This window comes from Seriola aureovittata, chromosome 17, assembly GCF_021018895.1.
Source record: "Seriola aureovittata isolate HTS-2021-v1 ecotype China chromosome 17, ASM2101889v1, whole genome shotgun sequence".
In the NCBI taxonomy this organism is placed as follows: domain Eukaryota; kingdom Metazoa; phylum Chordata; class Actinopteri; order Carangiformes; family Carangidae; genus Seriola; species Seriola aureovittata.
The window spans coordinates 14,827,409-14,852,271 of NC_079380.1; the positions used below are offsets into that span (position 1 = coordinate 14,827,409).

General features: G+C 39.2%; 5 protein-coding genes across 5 annotated transcripts; 2 read left to right on the forward strand and 3 right to left on the reverse strand.

Moving 5' to 3' along the window:
* Positions 1 to 700: 700 nt before the first annotated feature.
* e4f1 (E4F transcription factor 1) lies at positions 701 to 7,721 on the reverse strand. The gene is made up of 14 exons (XM_056402552.1): positions 7,566 to 7,721; positions 7,186 to 7,307; positions 7,012 to 7,096; positions 6,183 to 6,364; positions 5,904 to 6,024; positions 5,652 to 5,804; positions 5,223 to 5,410; positions 4,769 to 5,005; positions 4,452 to 4,563; positions 4,077 to 4,294; positions 3,745 to 3,943; positions 3,463 to 3,626; positions 2,025 to 2,087; positions 701 to 1,759 (listed from the first exon to the last, which is right to left on the reverse strand). Exons 1-14 carry the CDS (start codon positions 7,660 to 7,662, stop codon positions 1,385 to 1,387), a joined length of 2,316 nt encoding a protein of 771 aa, XP_056258527.1. The 5' UTR covers positions 7,663 to 7,721; the 3' UTR covers positions 701 to 1,384.
* Positions 7,722 to 9,801: 2,080 nt separating this feature from the next.
* Positions 9,802 to 13,922, forward strand: narfl (nuclear prelamin A recognition factor-like). Its single transcript, XM_056402252.1, has 11 exons — positions 9,802 to 9,930; positions 10,666 to 10,761; positions 10,859 to 11,002; positions 11,104 to 11,233; positions 11,385 to 11,519; positions 11,920 to 12,038; positions 12,155 to 12,284; positions 12,368 to 12,440; positions 12,555 to 12,692; positions 12,946 to 13,103; positions 13,275 to 13,922. The coding sequence occupies exons 1-11, from the start codon at positions 9,865 to 9,867 to the stop codon at positions 13,514 to 13,516; spliced, it is 1,431 nt and encodes a 476-aa protein (XP_056258227.1). The 5' UTR covers positions 9,802 to 9,864; the 3' UTR covers positions 13,517 to 13,922.
* Positions 13,923 to 13,972: 50 nt separating this feature from the next.
* Positions 13,973 to 17,844, reverse strand: LOC130185667 (hydroxyacylglutathione hydrolase-like protein). Its single transcript, XM_056402253.1, has 9 exons — positions 17,724 to 17,844; positions 17,365 to 17,505; positions 16,735 to 16,799; positions 16,523 to 16,640; positions 16,275 to 16,383; positions 15,933 to 16,036; positions 15,603 to 15,704; positions 15,285 to 15,364; positions 13,973 to 14,929 (listed from the first exon to the last, which is right to left on the reverse strand). Exons 2-9 carry the CDS (start codon positions 17,467 to 17,469, stop codon positions 14,779 to 14,781), a joined length of 834 nt encoding a protein of 277 aa, XP_056258228.1. The 5' UTR covers positions 17,470 to 17,505; positions 17,724 to 17,844; the 3' UTR covers positions 13,973 to 14,778.
* Positions 17,845 to 19,079: 1,235 nt separating this feature from the next.
* Positions 19,080 to 22,465, reverse strand: LOC130185445 (hydroxyacylglutathione hydrolase, mitochondrial-like). Its single transcript, XM_056401916.1, has 9 exons — positions 22,308 to 22,465; positions 21,661 to 21,845; positions 21,095 to 21,159; positions 20,786 to 20,903; positions 20,591 to 20,699; positions 20,281 to 20,384; positions 19,997 to 20,098; positions 19,804 to 19,883; positions 19,080 to 19,672 (listed from the first exon to the last, which is right to left on the reverse strand). Exons 1-9 carry the CDS (start codon positions 22,372 to 22,374, stop codon positions 19,573 to 19,575), a joined length of 930 nt encoding a protein of 309 aa, XP_056257891.1. The 5' UTR covers positions 22,375 to 22,465; the 3' UTR covers positions 19,080 to 19,572.
* A 188-nt stretch (positions 22,466 to 22,653) lies between these two features.
* Positions 22,654 to 24,655, forward strand: fahd1 (fumarylacetoacetate hydrolase domain containing 1). Its single transcript, XM_056401917.1, has one exon. The coding sequence runs from the start codon at positions 22,774 to 22,776 to the stop codon at positions 23,434 to 23,436; it is 663 nt and encodes a 220-aa protein (XP_056257892.1). The 5' UTR covers positions 22,654 to 22,773; the 3' UTR covers positions 23,437 to 24,655.
* The last annotated feature ends 208 nt before the right edge of the window (positions 24,656 to 24,863 follow it).

The window sequence follows — 24,863 nt, forward strand, 5'->3', positions numbered from 1 at the left end:
AATTCAAATACTAATGCAAGATTACACATATGACTGGGTTTTGCCCTGCACCACTTGGTACGGGCCTAATGAAGTAGCCATGAGTCCCAGAAGGAGTTGGAGCAGTGGATGCTGTGTTTTACCTGGCAGGGGTGTGCGCTTTCAAAGCAGGTGGCATTCCCATGATGAGGTGGTAGATGACATGCACACCGCAACCACACACTTCTAAAAACAAAGATGAAACGAAATAAGACAGCAACAACAAATGACAAAAAATCAAATACCAAATAAGCTTAGCATAACAACATAGGAAAGAAAAGGGGGGATATCCAAGCATTTTTCATTAAAGTTGGGGGGACTTTGTGGAAATACAACTATGAATAAGTGGATTGGGAACAACCAGATATCATCAGGACACAGATAAACATTTGTGTAATATGGAGATTATTACAGTACAGTAGGCTACAATAAATCATTTTCATTGAAAACATTCTGGTGAGCAATTTGGTACAAGAAAACATTTGCATTAACAACAAATGTTAAGGTTTTTTTTTTTTTCCTTCTCTGTCAAAATCATATCAAAGAAATAAAGGACTTTGCAAAAAACAAATGTTTGCAAATATGAATTGTAATTAGTGTACTAAATAGTCACATACTGAAAGGTGAGACAGTCATCACTTAGGCAAACACGGTATAAACAAAGATAACCCGAAGTCAACTGTATAAGAAAATAGCATTTATTTGATGCAAACGCCTGCTTGAGTAAACTGATCACATTTTCATGTCTGTTTTCCGGTGTATCTGTCATGCTTAAAAGATGCATTATGATTTACCAGCTCAGAACTGCAACACTGTCATGAGAAATTCAACGTGTCCCTTAATGGCATCAGACAGGCAGGAACACAGGGACAATTTTTGATCGGTCATCCTTTAAAAGGGCACCACAATTCAAACTCGAGATGTAGAGTTTAAAAACATGACTGTAGCCGACCCCGAGAGCACAAGTGGAAACTGCCATGAAATGATGCCGATTTAGGTATTAAAAGAAAATGGAATTTCACGTATGTAACATGAAGTATAATGAAATATAATTGTTCAGGCCTTCAGAATGAAAACCTCAAAAAATTTGTAACTGTATGCACCTAAAGGTTCATTAATTAGCTAACATACTGAATGCAGTGCTTCCTTTCAGTAAACCAATCAACAGAAATCAAACACTTAATAGAACTAGTCCTTGTGCACACTTCATATTGAGGTTTTTCTATTACTGTATCTATAAATGTTATAAACACTTTGGCCTTTGTTTTGTAACTGAATATCACACATGATGCTTATACAGACTCTACAGTAATCGGCTACACAGGTGCAGTCAAGCCAAATCCGTTTCAGCCCATTATTAGTTCCATCATACTATGACAGTCTGAATCTCCACCTCCTCTGGGGAGGTGATGACATATTCCTCCTGCTGCTGCACCATCTGAATTCCCTCCTCCACTGCTTCCTCTGTGGTAACCATGGTAACTGTTCCGTCTGCCGTCTCCACGGTGCCCGCCGTGGCCAGCAGCGTGCCATCACTGATGGCAGAGGCCAGCGTCATGGCCACCTGCTCCGTCAAGCTCTCAGGTGTAGCAATGGTGATGGTGTCACCGCAGTCAGAGATGGACGGGCCCTCCTCGTTCGCCCCCACGTTACGCACAATGATCTGGTGGCTGCCCGTGCCACCGGCACCATGTGACTGGCTGACAATCCGCTGCACCACTTTCATGATGTGGTTTCCCATCTGGCAGTGAGAGATTTGATATAAATGGTTAGTTTTTAGATAACCCAAATATAACTAAAATGAATAAGTTATCTATTTTAGATCTGTTACTATAACAGTTAAAATTTATATGGTCATCAACCTGAACTGGAAATACTGAGATTCTCACATTCTGCTTCTACTGTAGATGTTCTCATTTATGGTGGTGTGTGTGTGTGTGTGTGTGTGTGTGTGTGTGTGTGTGTGTGTGTGTGTGTGTGTGTTCCATGTGCTTATGTATACTGACCTCATTTTGACCGTCTTGAATGAGTGTAACCTCTTCTTCCTGTACATCCTCCTCTGTTTGAGTCTGGAGAAGATGAGAGGAACAGATCAAATGAATAACAAAAGCTGGCAGTATATTGCACCCAGCACTGATGAAGTGTATTTAATTAACAATCACTTGAAGTAAATATAGCTAGGAATGACAAAGCATTGTCTTACTGCCTTCAGCAAAACACTTAATTATTGTATTAAGACATTTATGAAACGTTTTGAAAAAAAGTTTAAGCATGTTGTCAAAGATGGAAATGTTTAACTTTCTGTGCTTAAGACTCATTCTATAAGTAACTTACATTAATCGCAAATAGCAAAATGTTTCAGATCTAGCCTCATTTTCAGCCAGATAGAATATGCTATGAGAAGCATTTGGGTTCGTTTGAAGCCGCTTCTAGGGTCAATAGCCTCAAACCCATTGTTTCCTGCAGCCAGGGACAACACCTACACACTGGTAAGATTTAGTTTTATATTAGTTTAGACCATTTGTCTGCACAGGCAGTTTTCTTTAGGAAAGAGAGCTTTGGGGTATCCTTGTTGTGTATCCTTCCTGTTTTTGTTTTTATGGATTGAATGCTTTCAAGAAGAAGAAATGCCTGCAAATTTAGTTGCTGCCCATAACAGCTTCTAGTGATTTATGTTAATGTTATGTTAATCCGAGGGTTTAGGAGTAGCTGTGCAATTTTCAATCATAGCTAACAAATGCTTAAATATTTCTTCATTTAAAACAAAGAAAAAGCAGGGTATTCTCTTTGTGTCTTTTGTTTCTCCAATAAGACTGAGCTGAAGACCATCATTTTTTTAAAATACTATTTCTATAAAAAATAGTTTCCTCAGAGCTCCAATTTCTACACATAATGTCAGCAGCAGCTCTGACTACTGGCTCCTCCTGCCTCCAAAACTGTATTTTCACCATGCAAATAAATTATTCTTTATCAGCTATCTGATATTGACAATCTCACCTTCCACTCTCTTTCTGTGTAAACAAGTGAAATGTCAGTTGCAACTCAAACTATCAGCAATCAAGTTATCTTGTCTCTGATGGGCCTGAAATGTAGTGTTCAAAACTAGAGGTCCCTGAACTTGGTAGAGGAAAGAGCTGAGTGACTGTTTGTAATCAGCAACCCAATCAAATCCCAGCAGATTTGATCATTTTGTCCTGAGTGAAGAGTGAAATTGTTTTGCACTCCAATTAGTGATGTAGCAGCACGTATTCTGCTATTGACTGCTAATAGAAAATACCTGCTGCGATACCACTGGTTGGGTGTGGACAGATGTGCACCATGTTTCAAAGTTTGAACTCACAGACAGCAGTCCATCAGCAGTCTTCTCAGTGTTGTTTTTCCCCACCCAATAGTTGTGATGTGAGAGAAGAAACTACACTTTCTCTAATCCCCTGTGGCTCTCACCTTGATGATATACTCCTGTGTGTCTGCCACCACAGAGGAGAACTCCACCAGGACAGCATGAGGGTCGTCTGAGATGATGGCTGCTGTAGCGAGGCCGTCCACTGACGCCTGCTCCTCTGTCACCTCACCCTGCTGCTCACTGGAATCTTCCTTATGGCAGCCGCCTGGTGGAAAACAAAACCAGCGTTTGCTTTACGGTCTGTTAATGTCATTTGCGGGAGATGCCGACAACACAAGGGCCGATTTACTGTTTTGTTTTGATGTCTGTAAAATCACACTGACCTTTAGCACGCATATGTCGATTGAGGGTCCCGTGCTCAGCAAAGCCCCGTCCACACTTTGGGCATTTGAAAGGCTTCTCTCCGGTGTGGTGGCGGATATGGCGCACCAGAGAACCTTTCTCCCTGAAGCCTCTGTGGCAGAACTGACACACATAGGGTTTCTCATCACCATGAGTCCGCTGATGAACCTGCAAGGCATTCTGAGCAAGAAAAAGAGGTACGTTAGACATTATATGCCTTTTATGTCTGAATTAAATATTAGTGAGGGAAAATTAAATAATAAAGATACAGCTGAAAATTCACATCAACACTGGTAAATTACACTAAAATCACCTTGGTCTTGTATCCTTTGTTGCATCTGGCACAGTGGTAGGGTCTTTCATCCGAGTGGGCCCTCATGTGCTCACGTACATGCCCAACAGTTTTGTACAGCTTGCCACACTCACCGCACTTATATCTCCTCTCACTGACATGAACCTCCATGTGTTTCTTCAGCAGGTAACCAGTCAGAAACTCCTTTTGGCAGAGCGTGCACTTAAAAGGCTTATAACCTGCAAAAAGAGGTGATAATTATAATTGGATCAACAAAAGGTCAGCATCCCATCAACAGCTTTCTTTTGATTACACATTTTTGACATAATTTGACAGGAAAAGTTATAGAAAGCATAAAGTGATGCTGTGAATCTCCATAAATGGTTGTGGACTTACCCAAATGACCCTTGACATGAAAGCGAAAGTAGTTCAGGCCCTTGAAGGAGCGATTACAGTGTGGACATGTGTGCATTTTTGAGGATGTCTGTTCATCTCCATCCTCTGTTTCCTGCAAAACAAACAGAAGTACAAAGAATTCTTGAAAATTTGTGTTATGCAAATAATCTGGAACAGTGGTTTATGATTGGGATGGCAGAGTTCCACTAAGGCTAACTTAAAAAAAAAAAAAAAAAAAGTAAAAAGGTGTATTAATCAATAGTTCATCACTGGTTGCTGTAATTGTGCTCGTCAATCCCAGTTCCCTGCACACCTACCACTGTCTCCATCTCCACAAACTCTTCTTTTATCTGGATCTCTGTGATATTCTCATCAACATCAGGACAGTCAGAAACCACTTTATCTATCTCCTCAGTTGCCGGTGAGCCTTCCTCAACCACTGTTTCCTCTGTCCCCAGTGCAATGCCAGAGTTGATGATGGCCTGGCAGATGAGGTTGTCGCCTGCTGCTGCAGCTGCAGCCAGGGCTTCTGCCTGAGACTGCTCCACCACCACCTGGACAGAGGGAGAGAAACAGAGAAAAGAGAACGGGTTGCATGAGAGTTACAGGCAAAATCATCTCATACCAGATCTCTATGACTCCACTTTTTCTTCATCATTTGAAAAATGTACCAAAAGCACTTTAAGGAAAGAGTATTTATTTTGTGTGTACTTTGATAGGTAACAGTCCATACAGGGCTATTAGCTGTATGTGCACCCTTTCTCCACTCACCTGCTGCTCCTGTGTTGTTCCATCCACCTCCATTGTGAAGTGGACCTGATGGAGGACCTCCTGGGAACCAGCCTCTACCACACTGACGACAGCAGTCTGAGCCTCCACTACCTCCTGCTCCTCTGGCTGCTGCTCCACAACCACCACCTCTTGCTGGGCAGCCACTGCAGGGTGATCAGCTTCCACACCTGCACAATGCACACAGACCTGTCCGTGTCTCAATGGACTGTCACTTCATTAGGTATTCTGACTCTATGTTTAAGATCAGTACTACATAAAGGACTTATCACTGTAAAAATTAACCCTATGTAGTGTCTGATAAGTGAGTATTCTGTCAAAAGCTACAGCTCATTTACTTTGATAGAATAAACTTTGCAAGACGATGACGCTGCTCTCATCAGATCACAGCTCCTATGGCATAAATCTGACCTTTTTGCACTCCATCTTTGCTGACTAGGATCTCCTTATACTGAACAAAGCGGATCTTTTCTGTGCAGGGTGTAAGGGCCTTAAGGTGTCTGGTGAGAGCACCTGACTCTCTGAAGGACTGGCCACAGAGGGTACAGCGATATGGCCGCTCATCTGCAAAAGAACAGGAAGAAAGCAGCATTATCATTATGTCAAATTTATTAGAGGATATCAATTCAAGACACAATCAGTTCCTAAGTTTCCTCTCTTTACCAGTGTGACGACGGTTGTGTCGAATCAGAGAGCCTTTAGTACGAAAAGAGGTACCACACAGGTCACACGAGAAGTTCTTCTGGTCGCTGTGAGTTTTCATGTGAGTTCTCAAGATGTTGGTCTGTTGAGGGAGAATGGGGTGTATTCAAGAATCAACACTGGCAAGATATAGTGTAACACCTGGTCTGGCATCACATGGGTACATGGCATCTCATGTACCCATGTAAGAAAATATAACATTGTCAAAATAAAGGCACCAAAATTAAATGTGTCACTCACTGTTTTAAATGTCTTCTCACAAATTTGGCAAATATAGCGTCCCTCTTGGTTGACTTTGTAAATAGGCCTGTCACTGTCAGCATTGTCAGATATGGATCCCTCAGTCCCATCTGACTGGTCAGTGACTTTAAGTGAAGCGATTTTCCTCCTGCGACCTCGACCCAACTGACCACCGCTTTCTTCTGTGGGGAAAACAGACAAAATAACAATTCAATCCCCCAGATCTAAGATCTAATTCACAGGCTGAAACAATGTTGACTAGAGTTGAAGTGAATAGTCTTTAGATTTATTTAGTTCATCAACAAAAATTGTCTTCACTATCTTTATAATAAACTTACATTTGCTGATCTCAGCTTCTCAAATGTGTCTTTTTGAGTCCTGAAATAAATTCTCTTTTCAGAAAGGTTTCAATGTTCAGTTTTTTTTGTTGTCGTTTTGTTGAAACTGTGTTAAAAGGTGTTAAATCAAAAGTATGATCATTCTGGAAGCTGCAGTTTGTTGTGTAATTGAAGTGTATACAGAAAGGCATTTTTTGTTATTTAGTCTATCCTCAGTGATATAAATTGGGTGGACAAAATTATAAGAACAACTGTCAATATAATAACCATGCTGCTCAACAGCACCACAGACCATATTCACCAAAATGATCATACAAATGAATCAGCATCTCTTTAACACCGTTTCAACACAAGTTGAAAATTGAAAACTTCATGAAAGGAGGATTTATTGCAGGACTCTTGTATTAGACTGCATTAGTTTTAGGTAGGTGCACCTAATAAACTGCAAACTGAGTGTACATAATAAATTCTTAGTCCTTATATTGACCCACCATTAGTGGTCTTCCCTTGTTCATCTGAAGATGCACCTTCAGCTGATTTCACCTCTGAAGAAGAACTGCCATTGGCTGCAGTAACCTAGCAAAATGCAGAAATCAACATTTGTACTACCTCTGCTGTTTACAGTGGTTACTGGATCATATAAACCAACACAACACTGCTCATACCTCTTGGATGGCCACCCGGCTGTTCGCCTCCCGTTTGCAGCTTTGGTGCAGCTTGTGCTGAATGAAAGCTTCCAGCGTTGAAAACTCGGACTGACAACGTCCACACTTGTGCACATCCTCATCTGACGGCACACAGACAAAACCTTTCTGCATGAGATAACTTCTTACACTATTTGTGCTGCAAGGTACCAGCTAGTAGACCTAAACATTTGTAAACAAAAACCGATGACTTGCTGGACTTCTGACGCTGCAGCGAGGAAGCAAACCAGCTAATGTAGCTAATGGAAGCTAGCTGCTAGCAACATTTCACGATGGAAGAAGTTAGCCAGGCCCAAACGCTGCAACTGGTTAGTGTTTCGGATTTGTTTTAGAGAACTAACCTTCGTCTCCCAGTGTGGTCTGAATGGTGATTGTGTCGGTGCCGTTCTTCGTTTCCCCCGTCTCTGTTTCTGCCGTATGATTATTTTCTACATTCATGTCGTTCGAGGTCTCCGTCTCTGTCGCAACGCTGCTATACGGAGGGAAAACATGGCGGATTTACGACCCCGTAGTCATAACAACAAAAAGAGCGCCTGCGCGTGTCGAGAAAACAAGAGAATAATCAACAACCAAGTTATTATGGAACAACAATACCATTAAAATTGTCCAACATCTCCTGCCTCTTTCCTGAATTTAAAAACATGATTTTTCTCTTCATTTATACTGTAGCTGGAATAACAGATACATTTTGCACAAGAACACATTACTTATTGTTATTATTATATAAAGAATATTAGGTTATTCAGCAGCTTAATTCCCCATGATTCACTCAGACAAATGAACACACTCCAGTAGGTATATGCTTTAGTTTTTAACGGATTCCATTCTGGTGTAGGCTACCAATAATCCACAGGAATATAGTATATTTTCCCTTTCTTTTGAAAATGTACTGCTTGACCTTATTAATTATTCTTTTGTTTAAAAACAGTGAGCTGTAGGTCTACTGTAAATTTTTCAAAAGATTTAATGTTGGCAAAAACACACATCCATACATCTAAGTTCTCCAGTCATAGACCATCTTTCTAAGTATCTGAGAAAGGCAAGCAGCATCCAAACCTTGCTTTACTCAATAAAATACATAAATAATTATGAGAACAAGATTAACGATTTAACGATTAAATCGTGTGATCAAAATCTGATTATTCAGAATGTTTGTTTTGACAGTGATAATGCATGTCTTGCTCTCATAGCTAAAATATTCTTCAGATATTATCTAAATGTGCAGCTGTACATACAATACAATAATAGTAAAATATGAAAATAAAATTAGTAGTAGTTTGTAATAATTGGAAACATATTCAAAAGCAAAAATAGTACAAAATGTTTGAGCCTTCATTCAAATTCTGCTGGCACACCTGGGTTTTCCACAGAGGAAGTGTGTTAGATTTGGGGCCCCACATTATCACGGGCCGTGAAAGCCACAGGTTCATGTGAAGATGACTGTGCAACACCCTTTCTAATTCAAATCAGTCCAATTCAAATCTATATGCAGACACAACGTGGTTACTAACGTGGAGATACGTAAAGCTTTCACCGGTTCTTCAGGTCTGACAAAACTTTGTTTTAGGGTCAACTACGGTCTTTACATTCTCACAGAGACCCATGATAATGGCCCATGAAACTACAGTGTCTGTAAAAATGTACTTATGTGAGGTTCCCTGTTGTGTTAATACACCAATTAAAGGAAGGAATTGAACACAGCATGTCCCTGTTCCTTATATGTTGCCCCATGAAAAATTGTTTTACTCTTTACAGCGTTTCATTGTTTCATTTGTAATAGATGACAATGAACACAGCAACACCTGGAGTTGAATCATCCCAAAAGTCTGTATCCAATTGATAAAGAATAATATTTTGAACATACCAACTCCAAATTTACACAAAGAGAAGATAGATGATCTGGACCTAGTAAACGGAAAATGTAACAATAAGTTTTTAAGGCAGTACTTAGTAAACACCTTATATCCAGGTATAACAAAAAGCTCACTCACTCTTAAAGATTATAACAAATCTGAAATATCAACTATTCGAACAAAATACTTAAAATTCCCAATTCCCCCAAAGTATAAAGAAATTCATTTTAAAACTATAAACAACATTTATCCCTCAAATGAATTTATAAAAGGAAGATTTAAATTTGTTGTAGAAAACTGTTATATTTGTAAAACGAAATGCCCCATGGCTTGCTCTTAAGAATTAACCCTTCCTTGTTACAAAAATGTATGACACAAATAAATAATCCCCATGCAAATAAACTGTACACATTTATGGCAAAATTTAACCTATCCTAAACCCCTTGTATTTAATTAGTATGATTTTACTTTTAATTGTTTTATTATTTATCTTATTTTCTTATCATTCTCTCTGTCATCTTATATCTGTTGTATGTTTGTTTTTGAAATGTGATATAAACCACTGCAATAATCTTTCAGTTTGGAATATCAAAGGAGGTGTGAATTTACTTTAAAATGTAAGATAATTTATGATTATGTTTGAGTATGTCATTGTTCATGTAATGTTCTATGTTTAAATAAAGTATTAAAAAAAAAACAATAAAAAAACAAAAAAAAACCTGGAGTTGAATCAAGGATAGCTATTCACGACATAACAGTAAACAACTAACACTTTACGGCAGTAAACATGGCTTCCAACTTCAGCGGTGTGCTGCAGTTGACAGATCTGGATGATTTTATCACCCCCTCTCAGGTAGTGAAACTTGTTATGACATGTTATAACAATATACTTATTTTGAATAGTTAACGCCGCCGATTCATTTCGCATCTATAAAGGCAGCCAATAGCGGACAAACGTAAAGAATAAGTTAGCAGGTTTACTAGCTGTTAGCTGTTCATGTCAGTGCTGTTGTGTAGGAGAACAACCCCCAAAATAACGGCAACGTTAAATCCCTCATCATCGATTGAAGCTTATTTTGATGTGATTTTAACCACCAGGTTTAATCGTTTCTAATAAGTTGACTATACTAGGAGAACGTGAATAAAATAAAACGTACGCAGTTAGCTTGCTGCTGATTTAAGCAATGATGTAACCACCATGAAATAACTAGTCGTTGGTAATAACTTGGTTTAAGTCCATAATGATAAGTTAAGATTTATCTTAATTAACAATACGGTACTGTAACTTGAGTTACAGAGTTTAAATAGCAAAGTTGAATGTCCTTGGTAACGATTAATCAGGTATTTTTGCCAGTTAATATCGTTTAGATTTCTCACCTGCCATGTGCTGAGTCATGTCGCTCTGCTGTTCATTTGCTTTTGTCACATCGCTTTTCGTACATGTCATGAAGAATTTAGTCATTTTCTGTCGTCTTTGAGCTTTGTGAAGAAAAAGGCTGCTGAATCTGGCTGGAATCCTTAGTTTATTGCTTTTATTTGGTATTTTGTTCTTTGCTTTATGTGGGTGTCTGTTTCCTCTGATTTGCAGGAATGTGTAAAACCTGTCAAAATAGAGAAGAAACAAGGAAAATCTGTGGCTAAAATTCAAATAGAAGATGATGGCAGCTATGTCCAAATCAACCAGGTGGGAGTTGAGGCATAAACAAAATCTGTGTGTGAATTATTAAAACTGAAATATTACAGCACCATTTTCCTTGAATTCATTTGCCTTTTGTTTGTAGGATGGTGGGAAGAAGAAGCTGGAGAAAGCAAAGATCACACTGAATGACTGTTTGGCCTGCAGTGGCTGTATCACGTCAGCTGAGAGCATCCTCATCACACAGCAGAGCCACGAGGAGTTCTTTAAAGTGCTGCGCAACAACAAGGTAGAGATGGGTACCTGTGTTTTAATCCTTGTCTATTATGTGTCTGGTCAAGATTGCTTTTGCAGCCTTTGTAACATGAGAGTGAACACTTTGTATGTCAGGGCAATGCCACTGAGCAGAAGGTTGTGGTGGTGTCAGTGTCGCCGCAGTCCAGAGCCTCCCTCGCAGCACTCTTTAACCTCAGCAGTAGTGAGGCAGGCAGGAGACTTACTACTTTCTTCAAAGGCCTTGGTGAGCACAAATATTACTTTTTACTATTTTAATTTACTTTTTGTACAAATCATACAACTCAAAGTAAAAAAAGATATGATAATAAGATGGGTTGATTTTGGCAGACACAGTCACCCCTGAAGATTCATTATTATTATTATTATTTTTGTAGGTGTTCATCATGTGTTCGACACTAGCTTTAGTCGGACCTTCAGCCTGCTGGAGAGTCAGAGAGAGTTTGTGGAGCGGCTCCAGAGGAAGGAGCAGGACAGCAAGGCCCTGCCCATGCTGACATCTGCCTGTCCAGGTATATGATTAAAAACCCTGAATATATAATGTTGAAGCATCTTGACCATGCTGGGGACCTGTGTTACATGTCATTGTCAAATTTCTCTCCCTCATTTCCTGTCAGAAAGAGAAAAACCACCTTGTATATTAAATGCTGGTTGTTTACACTACAGACAAACATATTTCAATTTTCCAATGTGAAATTCCATGGATTAATATTACATATAAGTAGAACAAAACTTCATTAACCTAATTTTTTATACAGCTGTGTATGCTTAATAAAAGACAAAAAGTAGCATCAGTCAGTAGCTTCAGTCTTTAGTCTAATAATACTTAAATTTATTGTGTTTTGAATATTTGTCCAAAGCTCATCAGCAAGACCAAGTTCCATTGTGGGCATGTGTGTGTGTTTTATTCAGGGTGGATCTGCTATGCGGAGAAGACCCACGGGGAGTTTATTCTTCCATACATTAGTACCACTCGCTCCCCCCAGCAGATGATGGGTTCACTGGTTAAAGGCTATTTTGCTGATCAACAGGTAAGGTTTGAATATGAATTAGGTATAATTTTTAGTATCAAAGCAAATGCAGAGGGTTAACTCCTGGTGTATCCAGCGCTGGCGATTGACTGCGTGTGTATTGTGTGTGTTGTTAGGGCCTGAGTCCACATCAGATCTACCATGTGGCAGTAATGCCATGCTTTGACAAGAAGCTTGAAGCCTCGAGGGCAGACTTCTACATGGACAAGGCTGAGACCAGAGAAGTGGACTGTGTCATCACTTCTGGTACAGTAACTACTCTTATGATGCTGTTTCTGTGTATGAATGTGGACTATCTTGTTCTTTATACTTTCCACTGTCTCATACAGGAGAGGTTCAGAAAATGCTAGAGGAGGAACATTTGTCCCTTAATGATTTGGAGCCTGCACCCCTCGATAAAATGTCAGTTCTTTTCCAGTTTCCTTTTTCATACCCCATGGCCTCTTTTAAAATAAGTCGTAACATGAATTTCCAAAAGAATAGGTTAACTCACACTACATTTTATTTTCAACCCAGGTTCAGCAATGTTTGTGGGAATGAGTTCCTGAGCCATGCTGGGAGCGGTTCAGGGGGTTACCTCCATCATGTCTTCAACTATGCTGCCAAGCGGCTGTTTGGAGAGGAAGTGAAGGAACTCAAATACAAGATCCTAAGGTGAGTCTGTCTCAACAGGTTTAAGAAGCTTGAGAGAGAGTGGTTCAGGTTAATTCTGCTTCCTGGATCAGTTGAACTAGAATTAGATGAATCCAGTTCCTATGCTCATTATATACAATCAAACAGGTCTAAAGATCTCACAATGGCTTTTCACACAAGTCATGCTCAATTATAAAGTCACCCAACCACCAACTTGTGTCTGAAAAGATTTGCTGAATGTCCCTGTCTTCCAAATTCGACCCCTCTGGCACAGGAATAAAGACTTCCAGGAGGTGACTCTTGAGAAAGATGGAGTAGTCCTGTTGTCCTTTGCTTCCACATACGGTTTCCGCAACATCCAGAACCTGGTGCAGAAACTGAAGAGGGGAAAGATGCCTTACCACTTTGTGGAGGTCATGGCCTGTCCATCAGGTAAGGAGAAAAATGAATTTCCAAAAACATACATTCGTGTGTGCACTTTTTCTGCTATAGCATATTCTTACCACAGCAGAGAGTGACGCAGTTTAATATGACCATGACAGTGACTAATGTTTGCAAGAAAATTCAAACCTATTATATTTCTCCTAACTTCTTAATATTCAGGTTGTCTTAACGGTGGTGGACAGGTGAAGGCCTTACCAGGTCAGAACCCAAAAGAGCTTCTCAAGAAGGTTGAGGAGCTCTACATGGCAGAGCACTCCCAGTTGCCAGAAGATGACACTGATGTGGCGGAGCTGTATGAGTCCTGGCTCCACAGTTTGGGGGAGGAGAAAACCAGAGAGCTGCTGCACACACATTACCACACCGTGGAGAAGATGATCAATGGACTCACGATGAAGTGGTGATGAATGTCTACAGAACCGTCCAGATATGACAGTGTTAGTCTATCCTGTGAGAGAAGGGAAGGGTTATGCGGGCAAAGTCGAATATAAGCAGGTTTGATGTATGCCAGCAAACTTAAACTACTTCTTCCTTTGTCCAAAAGCTGTGCGCCTGGCAAGGTGGAAGACCAGGGCAGAGATAATGACATAATGCCCAAGCAAAGCCAAATCATGTGTATGGTCTGATAATTCTGCCTTACACTGCTGATTGTCCTATAAAATGTATCAATAGTAAATCATTTGTGTGCTACTGTTACACTTTAAAAATGTAAACCGAATTAACACACAAAAACATAATCATTCCTCATTTATTTAACCTAGTGAGTATACACATGTATACATTTTGAAAAATAAATTTTATTTAATCGTAGCCATTTGTTCTGTAATTTTTTTGAAACATGAAGAATATGTCCAACAGTATATAGTCTCAGACTGATGTGTTTTATTGAATAATCTTGACTCTGATGTAGTTACATGCTCTGGCAAAGTGAGGGCGTGAATCCGGCATGAAAAGCAGCAATTCACATTCTTAATAATATACACTGCATCTTTCGCTGCCCTTGTGGTGCAGTTTATAACATATCAGGTACCTGTCCTGAATACTGTCTAAATGACAGAGAACTTCACTTTAGTTGTATTTGATAGTAATTTCATTCTCTAGCTTTCAACTGCATAAGTAAGTAAAAGAGCGGCTGGGGAATATACACAGTATGTCCATACTGAAATTAGTCAAAATGTTAAATGAAAAAGCAGTGGCAAGGTTACCAGACAGGAAGTAATTGTATCAGAGCAAAAGTACATATCAAGGAAATGAAACGTTCCAAAACAAGTCAAAGAAATTAACCTTATTTTTCTCTATTTAAAGCAATAAATACATAAAACCATAGTTTAATCTCATCAGTGTTTCAGTGGAAATTGGCATTAGCAGATGTTACAGTTAGTTTGTGCATAACAGGCTGGGAGACCCGCCTTCAAATTAATTTAGTTTGTAGAAATATTTAAGGGAAGCAGCTTTATACTGGCATTTTTGTGCAGACATGGTTTTATAATAACTAAAACAATACACATGCCCCATGAGGATCAACCGGGCACAGAGCAGTATGAATTTAGGGTAATAGCAACAAACACCACACTGTACAGTCTTGTGTCTTGCTGCATTCAGTAATTCAAACTACTCCAACTTGATAGTTGAGTATGTCAAACGTTCAAAGCTCTGATACTGGATCTTAGGGTCTGAGAAGCCCCCACTCCAAAGCCAACATGGCATGGGGAGGAAGTCTCTCCTTGGGCTTCTTAAATTTGTCCTTCTCCTTCCGCAAGACTCTCAGCACTTCTATAGGGTCGGTCTTCCCTGTGAACTTTTGCACTCCTTCTTCCCTACAGTAAAGGAAGAGGGTAAGAAAGATTAATGACTGAAATATAAGCATAATACAAAATTGTGGCAGGAAACTAGTAACCGCTGTGACTGAGAGATCCTGAAACATGAGCTCACCAGAAAATGTGCCAGTCTTGCCAGCCTATCGAGTAGACTTAATAATTACAGAAGTATAGACTAACTCACCATTAAAAGAGCAAACAAGTATACACGAGTCCTCTACTGGCAACCTATGTTATTTGAATGGAAAACGAAACAAGATAATCTGAATTAAACTACTTCTACAAAGTTAAGTCAGTTTTCCATTTGGCACCTTTTACTTTTCATAAATAAATGTGCGTAAATATCCGAACTCACGAGAGGCGAAGAAAAGGGTTGTATTCAAACTCCTCCATTAGGGTAGATGGCACTGTGGGTTTGTCATCATCATCTCTGGCCTGCAGACACAAATCTCATGAAACGACTGAAAACAAAGACACTATTTACTACTTTTTCATAATGTTTTTTCCTTAAATAGGAACCAATGGGTGTGTGGCTGAGAGTTACAGATAGGCTGGGGAAAGTACTACGAGACAAACTTATCCACTGTTAAGGTTTCGGTCTTTTACTGACAGTAACAAAAACAGGGAATATTACAGGCTTTATTCTTTGAGCAGTTTTCGTCACAGTGCTCACCCTGGCCCAGCTCAGCATCTCTTTAACCTTCTCGTTCTCCGGCTCCACCAGCATGGCAAACTTCAGGTTCTTAATGGTGTACTCATGTCCACAGAACACCTTCTACAGATGAGCAAAGCATGATTTAAAGTCAGGCTTCCTGATTCCTCACACACCTACAAGTAGAGTTTGAGTCTGAGCCAGGCTGAACTCAGTCCCTTCATTGAACGTGTGTTTATGCAACAGTGTGACTCAGTATTACATCAGCTCTTATCTGAGGTCATGTTAGCTGTGGTTAACCTTATAAGAGCTGCACACACCCCACGTCAAAAATCTTTTATTTCCACTGACCGTGTCTTGAGGTAGGGAGCCCAGCACCTGGGTGAGATTGTGGTACATCTGCTCTGCTGTCCCCTCAAGAAACCGCCCGCAACCACCGATGAAAAGCGTATCCCCTAACAACCAAAAAAAGACAAATAAAATATTACGGGCAGCTGTGGTCAGTCCATGTCATACCACACAACAAGAACAATGCACAATGTGCTGGCCAACAAGGATTCATATCTCTAGTCACTCAAAAGCATATTTGCCTAAGAACACAGTGAGTGTACTGCACAGGTATAAGCTGTATGTAGAAATATATGTCTCAGATTTCAACTGGTTCACTAGCTCTTGATGGTTAAAGACAAAGACCTGTGAACACAGCAGGGGCGTCAGTGCACTCATCCTCCCAAACAAAGTAGCACATGTGACCAGAGGTATGGCAGGGAGTAAACAGGCACCTCACATTGATGGAGTTAAACTGCAAATTGAGAAAACACAACATCAAAAAGCAACATGGCAGAGTGACAAGTGAAACTTTTTGCATAACTGACATGTTGATAGCATAACTGGACCACTGTCCAGGTAAAGACATTTTACTCCTGTTACTTTGTGGGCACCTTAAGTTCCTGAGCACTGGTGACTTTATCAGTCAGACCTCCGATCCGATCGTCTCCCCCGTACACCCTCAACCCAGGAACCTCCTTCAGCAGAGCCTCATTCCCCCGAGCGTGGTCCCTGACCAATGAGAGCAGGTTAATTACTATATTCACCTTGTTCTGTTTGGGTGTGATGTATTGTTGCCTCTTGTATCCCAAAACACTCTTCTTACCAGTGATGGTGTGTGGTGAGAACAGCCGTCAGAGACAAGCCCTCTCTCTTCACTATTTCCAGAAGCTGGCCGAAAAAACATGCTACTGTTAGCATTTATTCCCATACGTAATGCATGTATCTCACTAGAGCTCAACAAAGAGTCAACCAATCAGCCATTATTTTTGATTATTAATTAATTATTAAATCATTTTGAGGGTTTGCTATTTTTCTATGTGTCTTATATGATCCTAAACTGAACAGCTGTGAGTTTTGGACTGAAGGTCAGACAAAACAAATCTGATGACATCACGCTGGCTTTAGGATAACTGATTAAGAACAACTGACAATGTGATTGATAAAGAAAATAACCACTAGTTGCAGCCCTATATCTCATGTATTTACTGTTAGTACATTATTACTGACTATTATTTATCCATTGTTGTTGCTTACCTTACAGAAAGTGCTTTGTAAATTGTCATTTTACTTATTAATTGTTGCTTCTTCTTCTTTTTTTTCATTCATCAGATCTAGTTTAATTTGCATTACTTCATGTACTTCATTTGTGAGATGGCTTCATAATGTACCATGTGGTGTTGTTTCAACTCTGCTTCCCAGGCACTGAGCCTGAGCACGAACATCTGTCTCTCACCCGGTGTGGTACAGCTGGATCCACAGCTATGGCCTGTTTACTCTGTTCCTCTATCACCAGGTACATGTAGTTGTCTTCCAGGATGGAGATCACCTTTACCTTCATGGCACTCCTTACGCATGCGCACCACAGTGCGCGACACTGTGAGGAGAGGTTTAATTAGTCAACAATGATTGTATCGACAGTCTTCCAGCTAACATCTGCACCAGCTGTTGATTAATCACTGATGATAGAAGCATGCTCCTGTTAGCTGCAGCAGCGTTCAAACTACCTCTGTCTCTGTGTCATGAAGCTGAACGTTTCCTTAAACTTTTACGTTTGAGGTCAAGCAAACACAAGAGAAGGAAAAACACGGTTACCTCAGTTTAACAGATTCCGATTATGCTGTTTATACTTGTGATGCTCTGAAAGTTAATATCGTACATTTCTGCAATCACAGTAGGAAGTTATCGCGACACCACCGAGCCTATGTTTCAAAACCAAGACATTTTAATCGAGCCGGAAACATTCAACCATGTGCGATTTTAGCCTGTGATTTGTTCAGAAAATGCTGTCGGTTATTTATATACACAAATATGGAACAATTAAAAATAGTTATTTTAGGATTATTGTGGAAGATAATTCTATATATATATATATATATATATACAAATGTAATTCACTTTTATGTTTTTAATGAATAAGATGTTGCAAAGTAAATTTTGTCTTGATTTTATTACTTTATCCATTAATTATATTCTTAATAAATATGAATTACCTGTTCTTTATTAATATGCCACATTTGAACCACAATTTTTTTTTAATAAATTATTAGTTTGTTAGATTCCCATCAGTATTTGCTATGCTATGTCAGACTTGGTTGAAAATATTTTTTTCAATTGTGACTTCAAAATATAAAGAAGACTAAAATTTGGATTTAAAATGATTTCAAACACTCTCATTACTTATTACTAGAAGTAATTTACTCAAGTGTTAGTATGATTTCGAGGTACTTTGCTTGAATATCTCCATTTTCTGCTATAATTTCACTTCACTTCATATTGTACCTTTTTACTCCAGATATTTTACACCTTTAGTTAGTGTTTATTTTGTACATTTTTAAATTCTTTTATAGAAAACATATGGTCATCATATAACATATAACGCAGATATATAGATTTAACTACCCAACAGTGTATAAAGCAGTTAACGGCCCCCCAGTTATCATTTCTTTTGGTTCATGAAGTTTGGTGACCTCACGTAAATATACCTAGTTCACTTTACACCTGAGCAGAGGACTGATTAGCCTGAATGAGTAAAAACACGTATGTGGTTATGCAGGGCCTCTGAAATTAACTCCACCTCAACAGCCAACGCATGTCCATCTAATCATACAATATATACGATTATATAACACTTTCAATGGGGCCATTCTGCAGCATGAGTACCTTATACTTAGACTATGTTTTGAATGTTTTTATTTCTACTGACTTACATCAAATGTGGTTTATTGCTTTTTCAAACATGCAATATTAATTGTAGGATTGTATTTCACATGCAAAACAGCATTCATGGTATCTAACATTTAATGCTGAAACACCAGCAAGTAGTGTTCACAGAATGCCTTTAGATAAAGGAAGAAATAAAAAGGACTTGTGCCGAATCATACATAACAAACAACTAAACTAACTGCTTTCAAGCAAATACAAAAATAAAATAGGAGGAAACATTCCAGGTCAGAATAAAATATATGTCTTTACAGACAAAGATATTACTTTATCAATTTACAGAAATTTTTACAAATATTCCAACATTTGTTAGTCAAGTGGCTCCCTGTTTTGTTTAAGTTTTCAAATTTAAACAACGAATGAAACAGATGGAGTTTGTACATCTATATATTACATCATAATTCTAAATACACTCTAAAACTTCCATTTACAGATTAACAAAATTATTTCTCATTTAAAGCATTCAATTAATGGCCATATATTCCTTCCAATGTCAGCCAATTAAACTACATACGATTAAAAACAATGACAGATAAGTTTGTAGCCATATTAGCGTTGAACATAGTGATAAGAACTGTGTGCCTTGACTGAGAATAAATGCAGCAGGTCTATTTCAAATGGCTTTGAGGATTAGTAGCAGATATTTTCTTTAGTATACTGTTGTCATCTTGCAGTGTTGAGAGCAGTTCTTCAGAAACAGTCTGCATGAGCGCATGGGGCGTCACTCCTTGGGCACCCGGAAGCCATCTTTTTCTTTCCGGAGACTTCTCATGGTTTCAATGGGGTCTGTCTGCTTTACGTGATCTTGGACGGACTTCTCTCTAAATTAAACATCATAAAATAAGAATCAGTCAGGTAGCACTTAAAGAGCTCTAAACAAACTACAGTCTTCTGAAATATTTAGTATTCATCATAGCATATCATTTATATACATACATATAGTAATACATACTTAACTCTCATGAAGGGGTTAAATGTGAATTCGTCAGCCAAAGTAGATGGAATAGTAGGTTCTCCATTACTGCATTTCTCCTACAGAAATACAAATACACGTATGCAGAGTTGTTTTTGATTTGACCGGTTTCAGTGGTTGATCATGTGACTGAAGCAATGATTGTTTAGATATGACACGTTAAATCAAATACCTTTGCCCATGCTAGCTTCTTCTGAATGACCTCATTGTCTGGTTCCACATGACGTGCAAATTTCAGATTACTGACAGTGTACTCATGACCGCAGTAGACGCGCTTAAACACAAAGAAAACAACACTGTTAGTCAGTCTGTCAAACAGCTTAAGTATACTTTATCAGAATATTGCATTTTCCAAACCCAAATTCAATCAATCACTTTAAGAATGACTCATGTCTACATTAAGACTTGAAATAACACCTTTTACATTGACATTTACAATGAAGTACATATATTTACAGTTTCAGGAGGCAGGCGTCCCAGAATTTCTATCAAGGCTTTGTACATCTGCTCTGCTGTACCCTCGAAGAATTTACCACAACCAGCCACAAACAGCGTGTCCCCTGAATGAAAGAAATAACAAAAAAAAAACCAAAAATAAATAAGGTCACACATGACAGAGGGCTGACTTGTTACACAGGCTGCATCAGTTCTGATCAGTCAAGCTTGACCGATTCAAGGGTTTTGTCAGAGAGCACATTGTCTCAAATATCAGCTGGTATTTACAGGCAGTTCATCAGATCTAAAAGCTTAATGTGATTAGACTAACCTGTGAAAACAGCTGGTGGCTCAGTGCTGTTTTCTTTTGTCACATAGTAGCAGATGTGACCAGTTGTATGACATGGTGTAAACAGGCATTTGACACTGAGGGATCCAAGCTGGGGGAGAATGACAGCAGTGAGGAAAACATCAGGCATTTGGGGCAGATATTTGAATTGTACGATACATGACTTGATGGTTTTACTTTGAAATTGTGGGAGTGAGAAACTTTCTTTGTGACAGCATCGACTCTGTCATCCCCTCCATAGACCTTTAGCCCTGGCATTAGCTTCACCATCTTCTCATTTCCACTAGCATGATCCCTAAGAGGAGAAAATGATCAGTGTATTGTTACAACCCTTTGGTTCAGCAGAGGGGTAGATTCATGCATAATGGTTTCTTAACATATTTTTTGCTGGTTATCTCACATGTTTGTAGAAAGTTATCATGAATATATAAGTAAGTTTAAACCTGTGTATTGGTAAAATAAAAGATATCTTAACATGTGGCCTACCAGTGGTGATGAGTGGTCAGAATTGTTGTCAGTTTTACACCATGTTTCCTTACAGCCTCCACAACCTGTTGAAAGAACAAATCCACCTATTTGAAGTAGTGCTGAAATGTTTAGTTCATTAATCGATCTAAAGAAAATTATTCAGTTATTCAATTTCCTCTGTTTTGTATTATTACATCATCATCATTATTTTTGTTTTTGAACTGTGGACGCCACATTGGGCTCAGGAAACTTGTCAAGGACATTTTTTCATTATTTTTTTGACATTTTACAGACTAAATTTATCCAAAAAATAACATGCAGTATACTGAAAATAATCACAAGGTGCAGCCCTAAATGGAAGCAGTGTTTCTTTATGTGTATGTGTATGTATATATATTTATATATATTTATGTGTGTATGTATATAATATATTATAAAGTTTTAGGACAGTGTGCCAAATGTGACATGTTATAGAGCAGAATTATTAAGTAGCATAAAATGGAAAATTACTCAAGTACAAAGACTTCAAAGCTGTGTCTTACAGTGCTGTGCAGTACTTCAGTAAACATAACAGATGCACGAACCTTTATTGGCTCCACCGGGTCAACAATCGCTGCTTCTCTCGAGTCCACATCTATCAGCAGGTACATGTAGTTGTCACTGAGTGCTGGGACAAGTTCAATCCTCATGTTTGCTTGTTCCACCAAAGAGGACTTCCTCACTGCGCTGTGAAGGAGAGCAGCTGCTTGGGCCTTGACTTCCACAGGTGCTACATGAGATGATACAGTAGACGTGTGACACAGATACCAGTGTCAGGCTAACACGGAGACACTCGGGGATCTTATTTAACTCTTTGTACACTTACAGAAACAGTGTGTTTTTAAGACAAGTCGCTTTCCATACACATTGTGTATTTTCCCCTATCACAACACTCGTTGGATAAACAATGACAAACAACGTTAGCTTAAATGCTAGCTGTAAAAACGCGTTAGCATTACATTCTGCCACCTAGCAGTCAAAGCACTGATGTGAAATTACTGTATCAGAGGATATTATGTAAGAGACAGAAGAGTTTTGCTCAAGCAAACCAGCTGCCGTCACCTCACAGCTCTCTTCTTTGTACACAACAAACAGATAAACATGTTAGCAACCCGTAACTGCTAAACATTCACGTAAACAGGCTAACATGCTGGATGTCTGCATACTAAGGAGAAAAATCGTGCGGACGTACCAAATTTGAATGCTGTTGCAGCTCCTATTAGAGTGCAGGCACTCCCTGCTAGAGACCTGAATAACATAACAACAGTATGTACAGCCTTATCACATTCGTATGAACCAGAAAAGTTTGGTTGTGGTTCAGTTCCGCCTCCGCCCCCTCTTTAACTCCAACCTCCCAGGCTTCACCAATCAAATCTGGGGGAGTAGATCGCGAATAATCACTTAAACGCGTGACAAAAATGCATTTATTACACAATTTTAACGACGAGTATGTGTGTTTATTTTCCCCTTTGTCCCCAATAAACTTCGCAATAACATCGATATTATACATGGGATTAAATGTTTGAGTTTTTTTTGTTTGTCCCTTTGGGTTTGCCGTAGGTTAATAACCTGGGTGTAGGATCTTGAGTGTCGGTCAAAGTGTAGTTGAACCAGTACTGACTGCTTCCGAGCGGCTGAGACTTTAACATTTCTCCGCAATGACAGCACGAAATATATCTCGGTTTTGGGAATGGGGGAGGAAGATTATTTGTGTTGGGAGAAATTATGCGGACCACGCCAAAGAGCTGAAAAATGCGATTCCCACAGAGCCCGTCCTGTTCCTGAAGACCCCTTCTGCATATGTAAGAGAGGGCTCCCCGATCCTGGTGCCCCTGTACACCAGCAACCTGCACCATGAAGTGGAGTTAGGAGTGGTGATCGGGAAAGGGGGCACGGCCATCCCTCAGTCCGCTGCTATGGAGCATGTTGCAGGGTACGCCCTGTGCTTGGACATGACAGCCCGGGACATCCAGGACGAGTGCAAGTCCAAGGGTCTGCCCTGGACCTTGGCCAAAGCTTTCAACACCTCCTGCCCCGTCAGTGAGTTCATCCCCAAAGAGCGCATCCCTGACCCGGGCAACGTCAAGCTGTGGCTGAAGGTGAACGACCAGCTGCGGCAGAGCGGCTGTACCTCCCAAATGATTTTCTCCATCCCCTATCTCATCAGCTACATCAGCGACTTCATCACCCTGGAGGAAGGGGATCTCATCCTGACCGGGACCCCTAAAGGAGTCTCCGCCGTGCAGGAGCACGATGAGCTGCAGGCTGGGATCGAGGACGTCGTTACTATGAGCTTCAGAGTTGACAGACGAGACCAGTAGTGAAAAGATGAGACATAAGAAATGCTCAGATTCATGAGAAGAGAGTGATTTTACTGGAAACTTGAATTTTAATTCTTTTAAATAATTTTCTGTCCCTGTGTTGATCAGCAGATGGCAGTGCAGCGCCAGAAAGACCATATTCCTGAGGAGTTTAATGCTGCCTTGTCAAGTGTTTGAGTTCATAAAAAACTGTTTTGGTTACATTGATTGATCTCAGCATCATCATCATCATCATCATCATCATCATCATCATCATCTATTTTACTGTATCTCAGCCCAACGATATGAAAATGATTTATCACACGCTGATGCTGTCTTTGTTTTTGATAACAAGTGGTGGAAGAACTATTCAGGACTTTTATTCAAATACAAGATGCAATAATATGTTGTAAAATATTTTCACATAAATAAACTGCATTCAAAATTTAAGTAAAAGTACGATTGTATCATCTAGAAAAAGGTCAATGTTATTATTGGAGAATGGCCTCTGTCAGTGTTATATTGTTGTATGTAACATTATTAGATCATCGTTGTTATCATAATGCTTGTTAATGCATTACAGTATAAGTAGCAACTAATTTGAGCCATTTTATATGCTGTGTATACTGAATTAAATACAGTGGTGGGAGTACACAAAGTATCAGTACAACAGTATAATGCTCTGTTACAAGTTATTAAGTGTTTCATTGAATTACAAAGTACTAGGAGCTATTTAAAGTATCAAAAGTAGAAGTGGGCCTTTTCCAGAATGACCCATTTCAGCCTAGTATATATATAATTACATTCTTTAATGTTGAGGCTGATAAATGATGTTCATTTTAAACTGCTGAATAGGTTAATCTATAATAATACATCAGAATGTCCATGTTGATTATATTTTTGCATTAATAATCTGAATAAGTAACTACAGTTTTAAATAAATGTAGTGTAGTAAAAAGTACAGTATTTCCCTCTGACAAAAGCAATAGATTGATACTTGAAGGTGGAGCTGACTTTAGCTGAGTAAAATTAAATGCCTCTTAAGACACGATAAATGACTAAAGATTCTTTTCAATAGCAATACAGTCACACAGTGTATCACACCATGAGTCATGCCCAAAAGTGAACCGTGTTAGCCCTTCAGTACACTGTGTTATCTGGTTCATCCATAACAATCTAATACGCCAAAAAAGACTACCCTTGCTAGTATAATTCAATAAAACAATATGACTTGTGTTAATTCTGTTCATCCAGTGAAATTTTGACTTTCACACTATCTACCCTCACCATAACCACATTCTTCCTGCCCTGTTTAACATCTGTTCCAGGTTCAATTACAATTCTCCCACAGGCTTCTCTGTTTTCAGGATCAATCAGAGCCTCCATCAACCTGTCCCAGGCCAGTCTGCTGTAACCTGAGTCTGTGTACATCATCTTTCCACACCTGT

Coding starts and splice junctions, on each gene's coding strand:
- narfl (XM_056402252.1), top strand. CDS start 9,865: ATGGCTTCCAACTTCAGCGGTGTGCTGCAGTTGACAGATCTGGATGAT. Junction 9,931..10,665: donor ATTTTATCACCCCCTCTCAG/GTAGTGAAACTT, acceptor TCTGATTTGCAG/GAATGTGTAAAACCTGTCAA. Junction 10,762..10,858: donor GCTATGTCCAAATCAACCAG/GTGGGAGTTGAG, acceptor TTTTGTTTGTAG/GATGGTGGGAAGAAGAAGCT.
- fahd1 (XM_056401917.1), top strand. CDS start 22,774: ATGACAGCACGAAATATATCTCGGTTTTGGGAATGGGGGAGGAAGATT.
- LOC130185445 (XM_056401916.1), bottom strand. CDS start 22,374: ATGTTATTCAGGTCTCTAGCAGGGAGTGCCTGCACTCTAATAGGAGCT. Junction 21,846..22,307: donor TGCAACAGCATTCAAATTTG/GTACGTCCGCAC, acceptor CATCTCATGTAG/CACCTGTGGAAGTCAAGGCC. Junction 19,884..19,996: donor AGAAGCTAGCATGGGCAAAG/GTATTTGATTTA, acceptor GTATTTCTGTAG/GAGAAATGCAGTAATGGAGA.
- LOC130185667 (XM_056402253.1), bottom strand. CDS start 17,469: ATGAAGGTAAAGGTGATCTCCATCCTGGAAGACAACTACATGTACCTG. Junction 15,705..15,932: donor GCTCCCTACCTCAAGACACG/GTCAGTGGAAAT, acceptor GCTCATCTGTAG/AAGGTGTTCTGTGGACATGA. Junction 14,930..15,284: donor AACCCTTTTCTTCGCCTCTC/GTGAGTTCGGAT, acceptor CCTTTACTGTAG/GGAAGAAGGAGTGCAAAAGT.
- e4f1 (XM_056402552.1), bottom strand. CDS start 7,662: ATGAATGTAGAAAATAATCATACGGCAGAAACAGAGACGGGGGAAACG. Junction 6,025..6,182: donor GTGAGAAGACATTTAAAACA/GTGAGTGACACA, acceptor CTCCCTCAACAG/ACCAACATCTTGAGAACTCA. Junction 5,006..5,222: donor GAACAACACAGGAGCAGCAG/GTGAGTGGAGAA, acceptor CCCTCTGTCCAG/GTGGTGGTGGAGCAGTCTCA.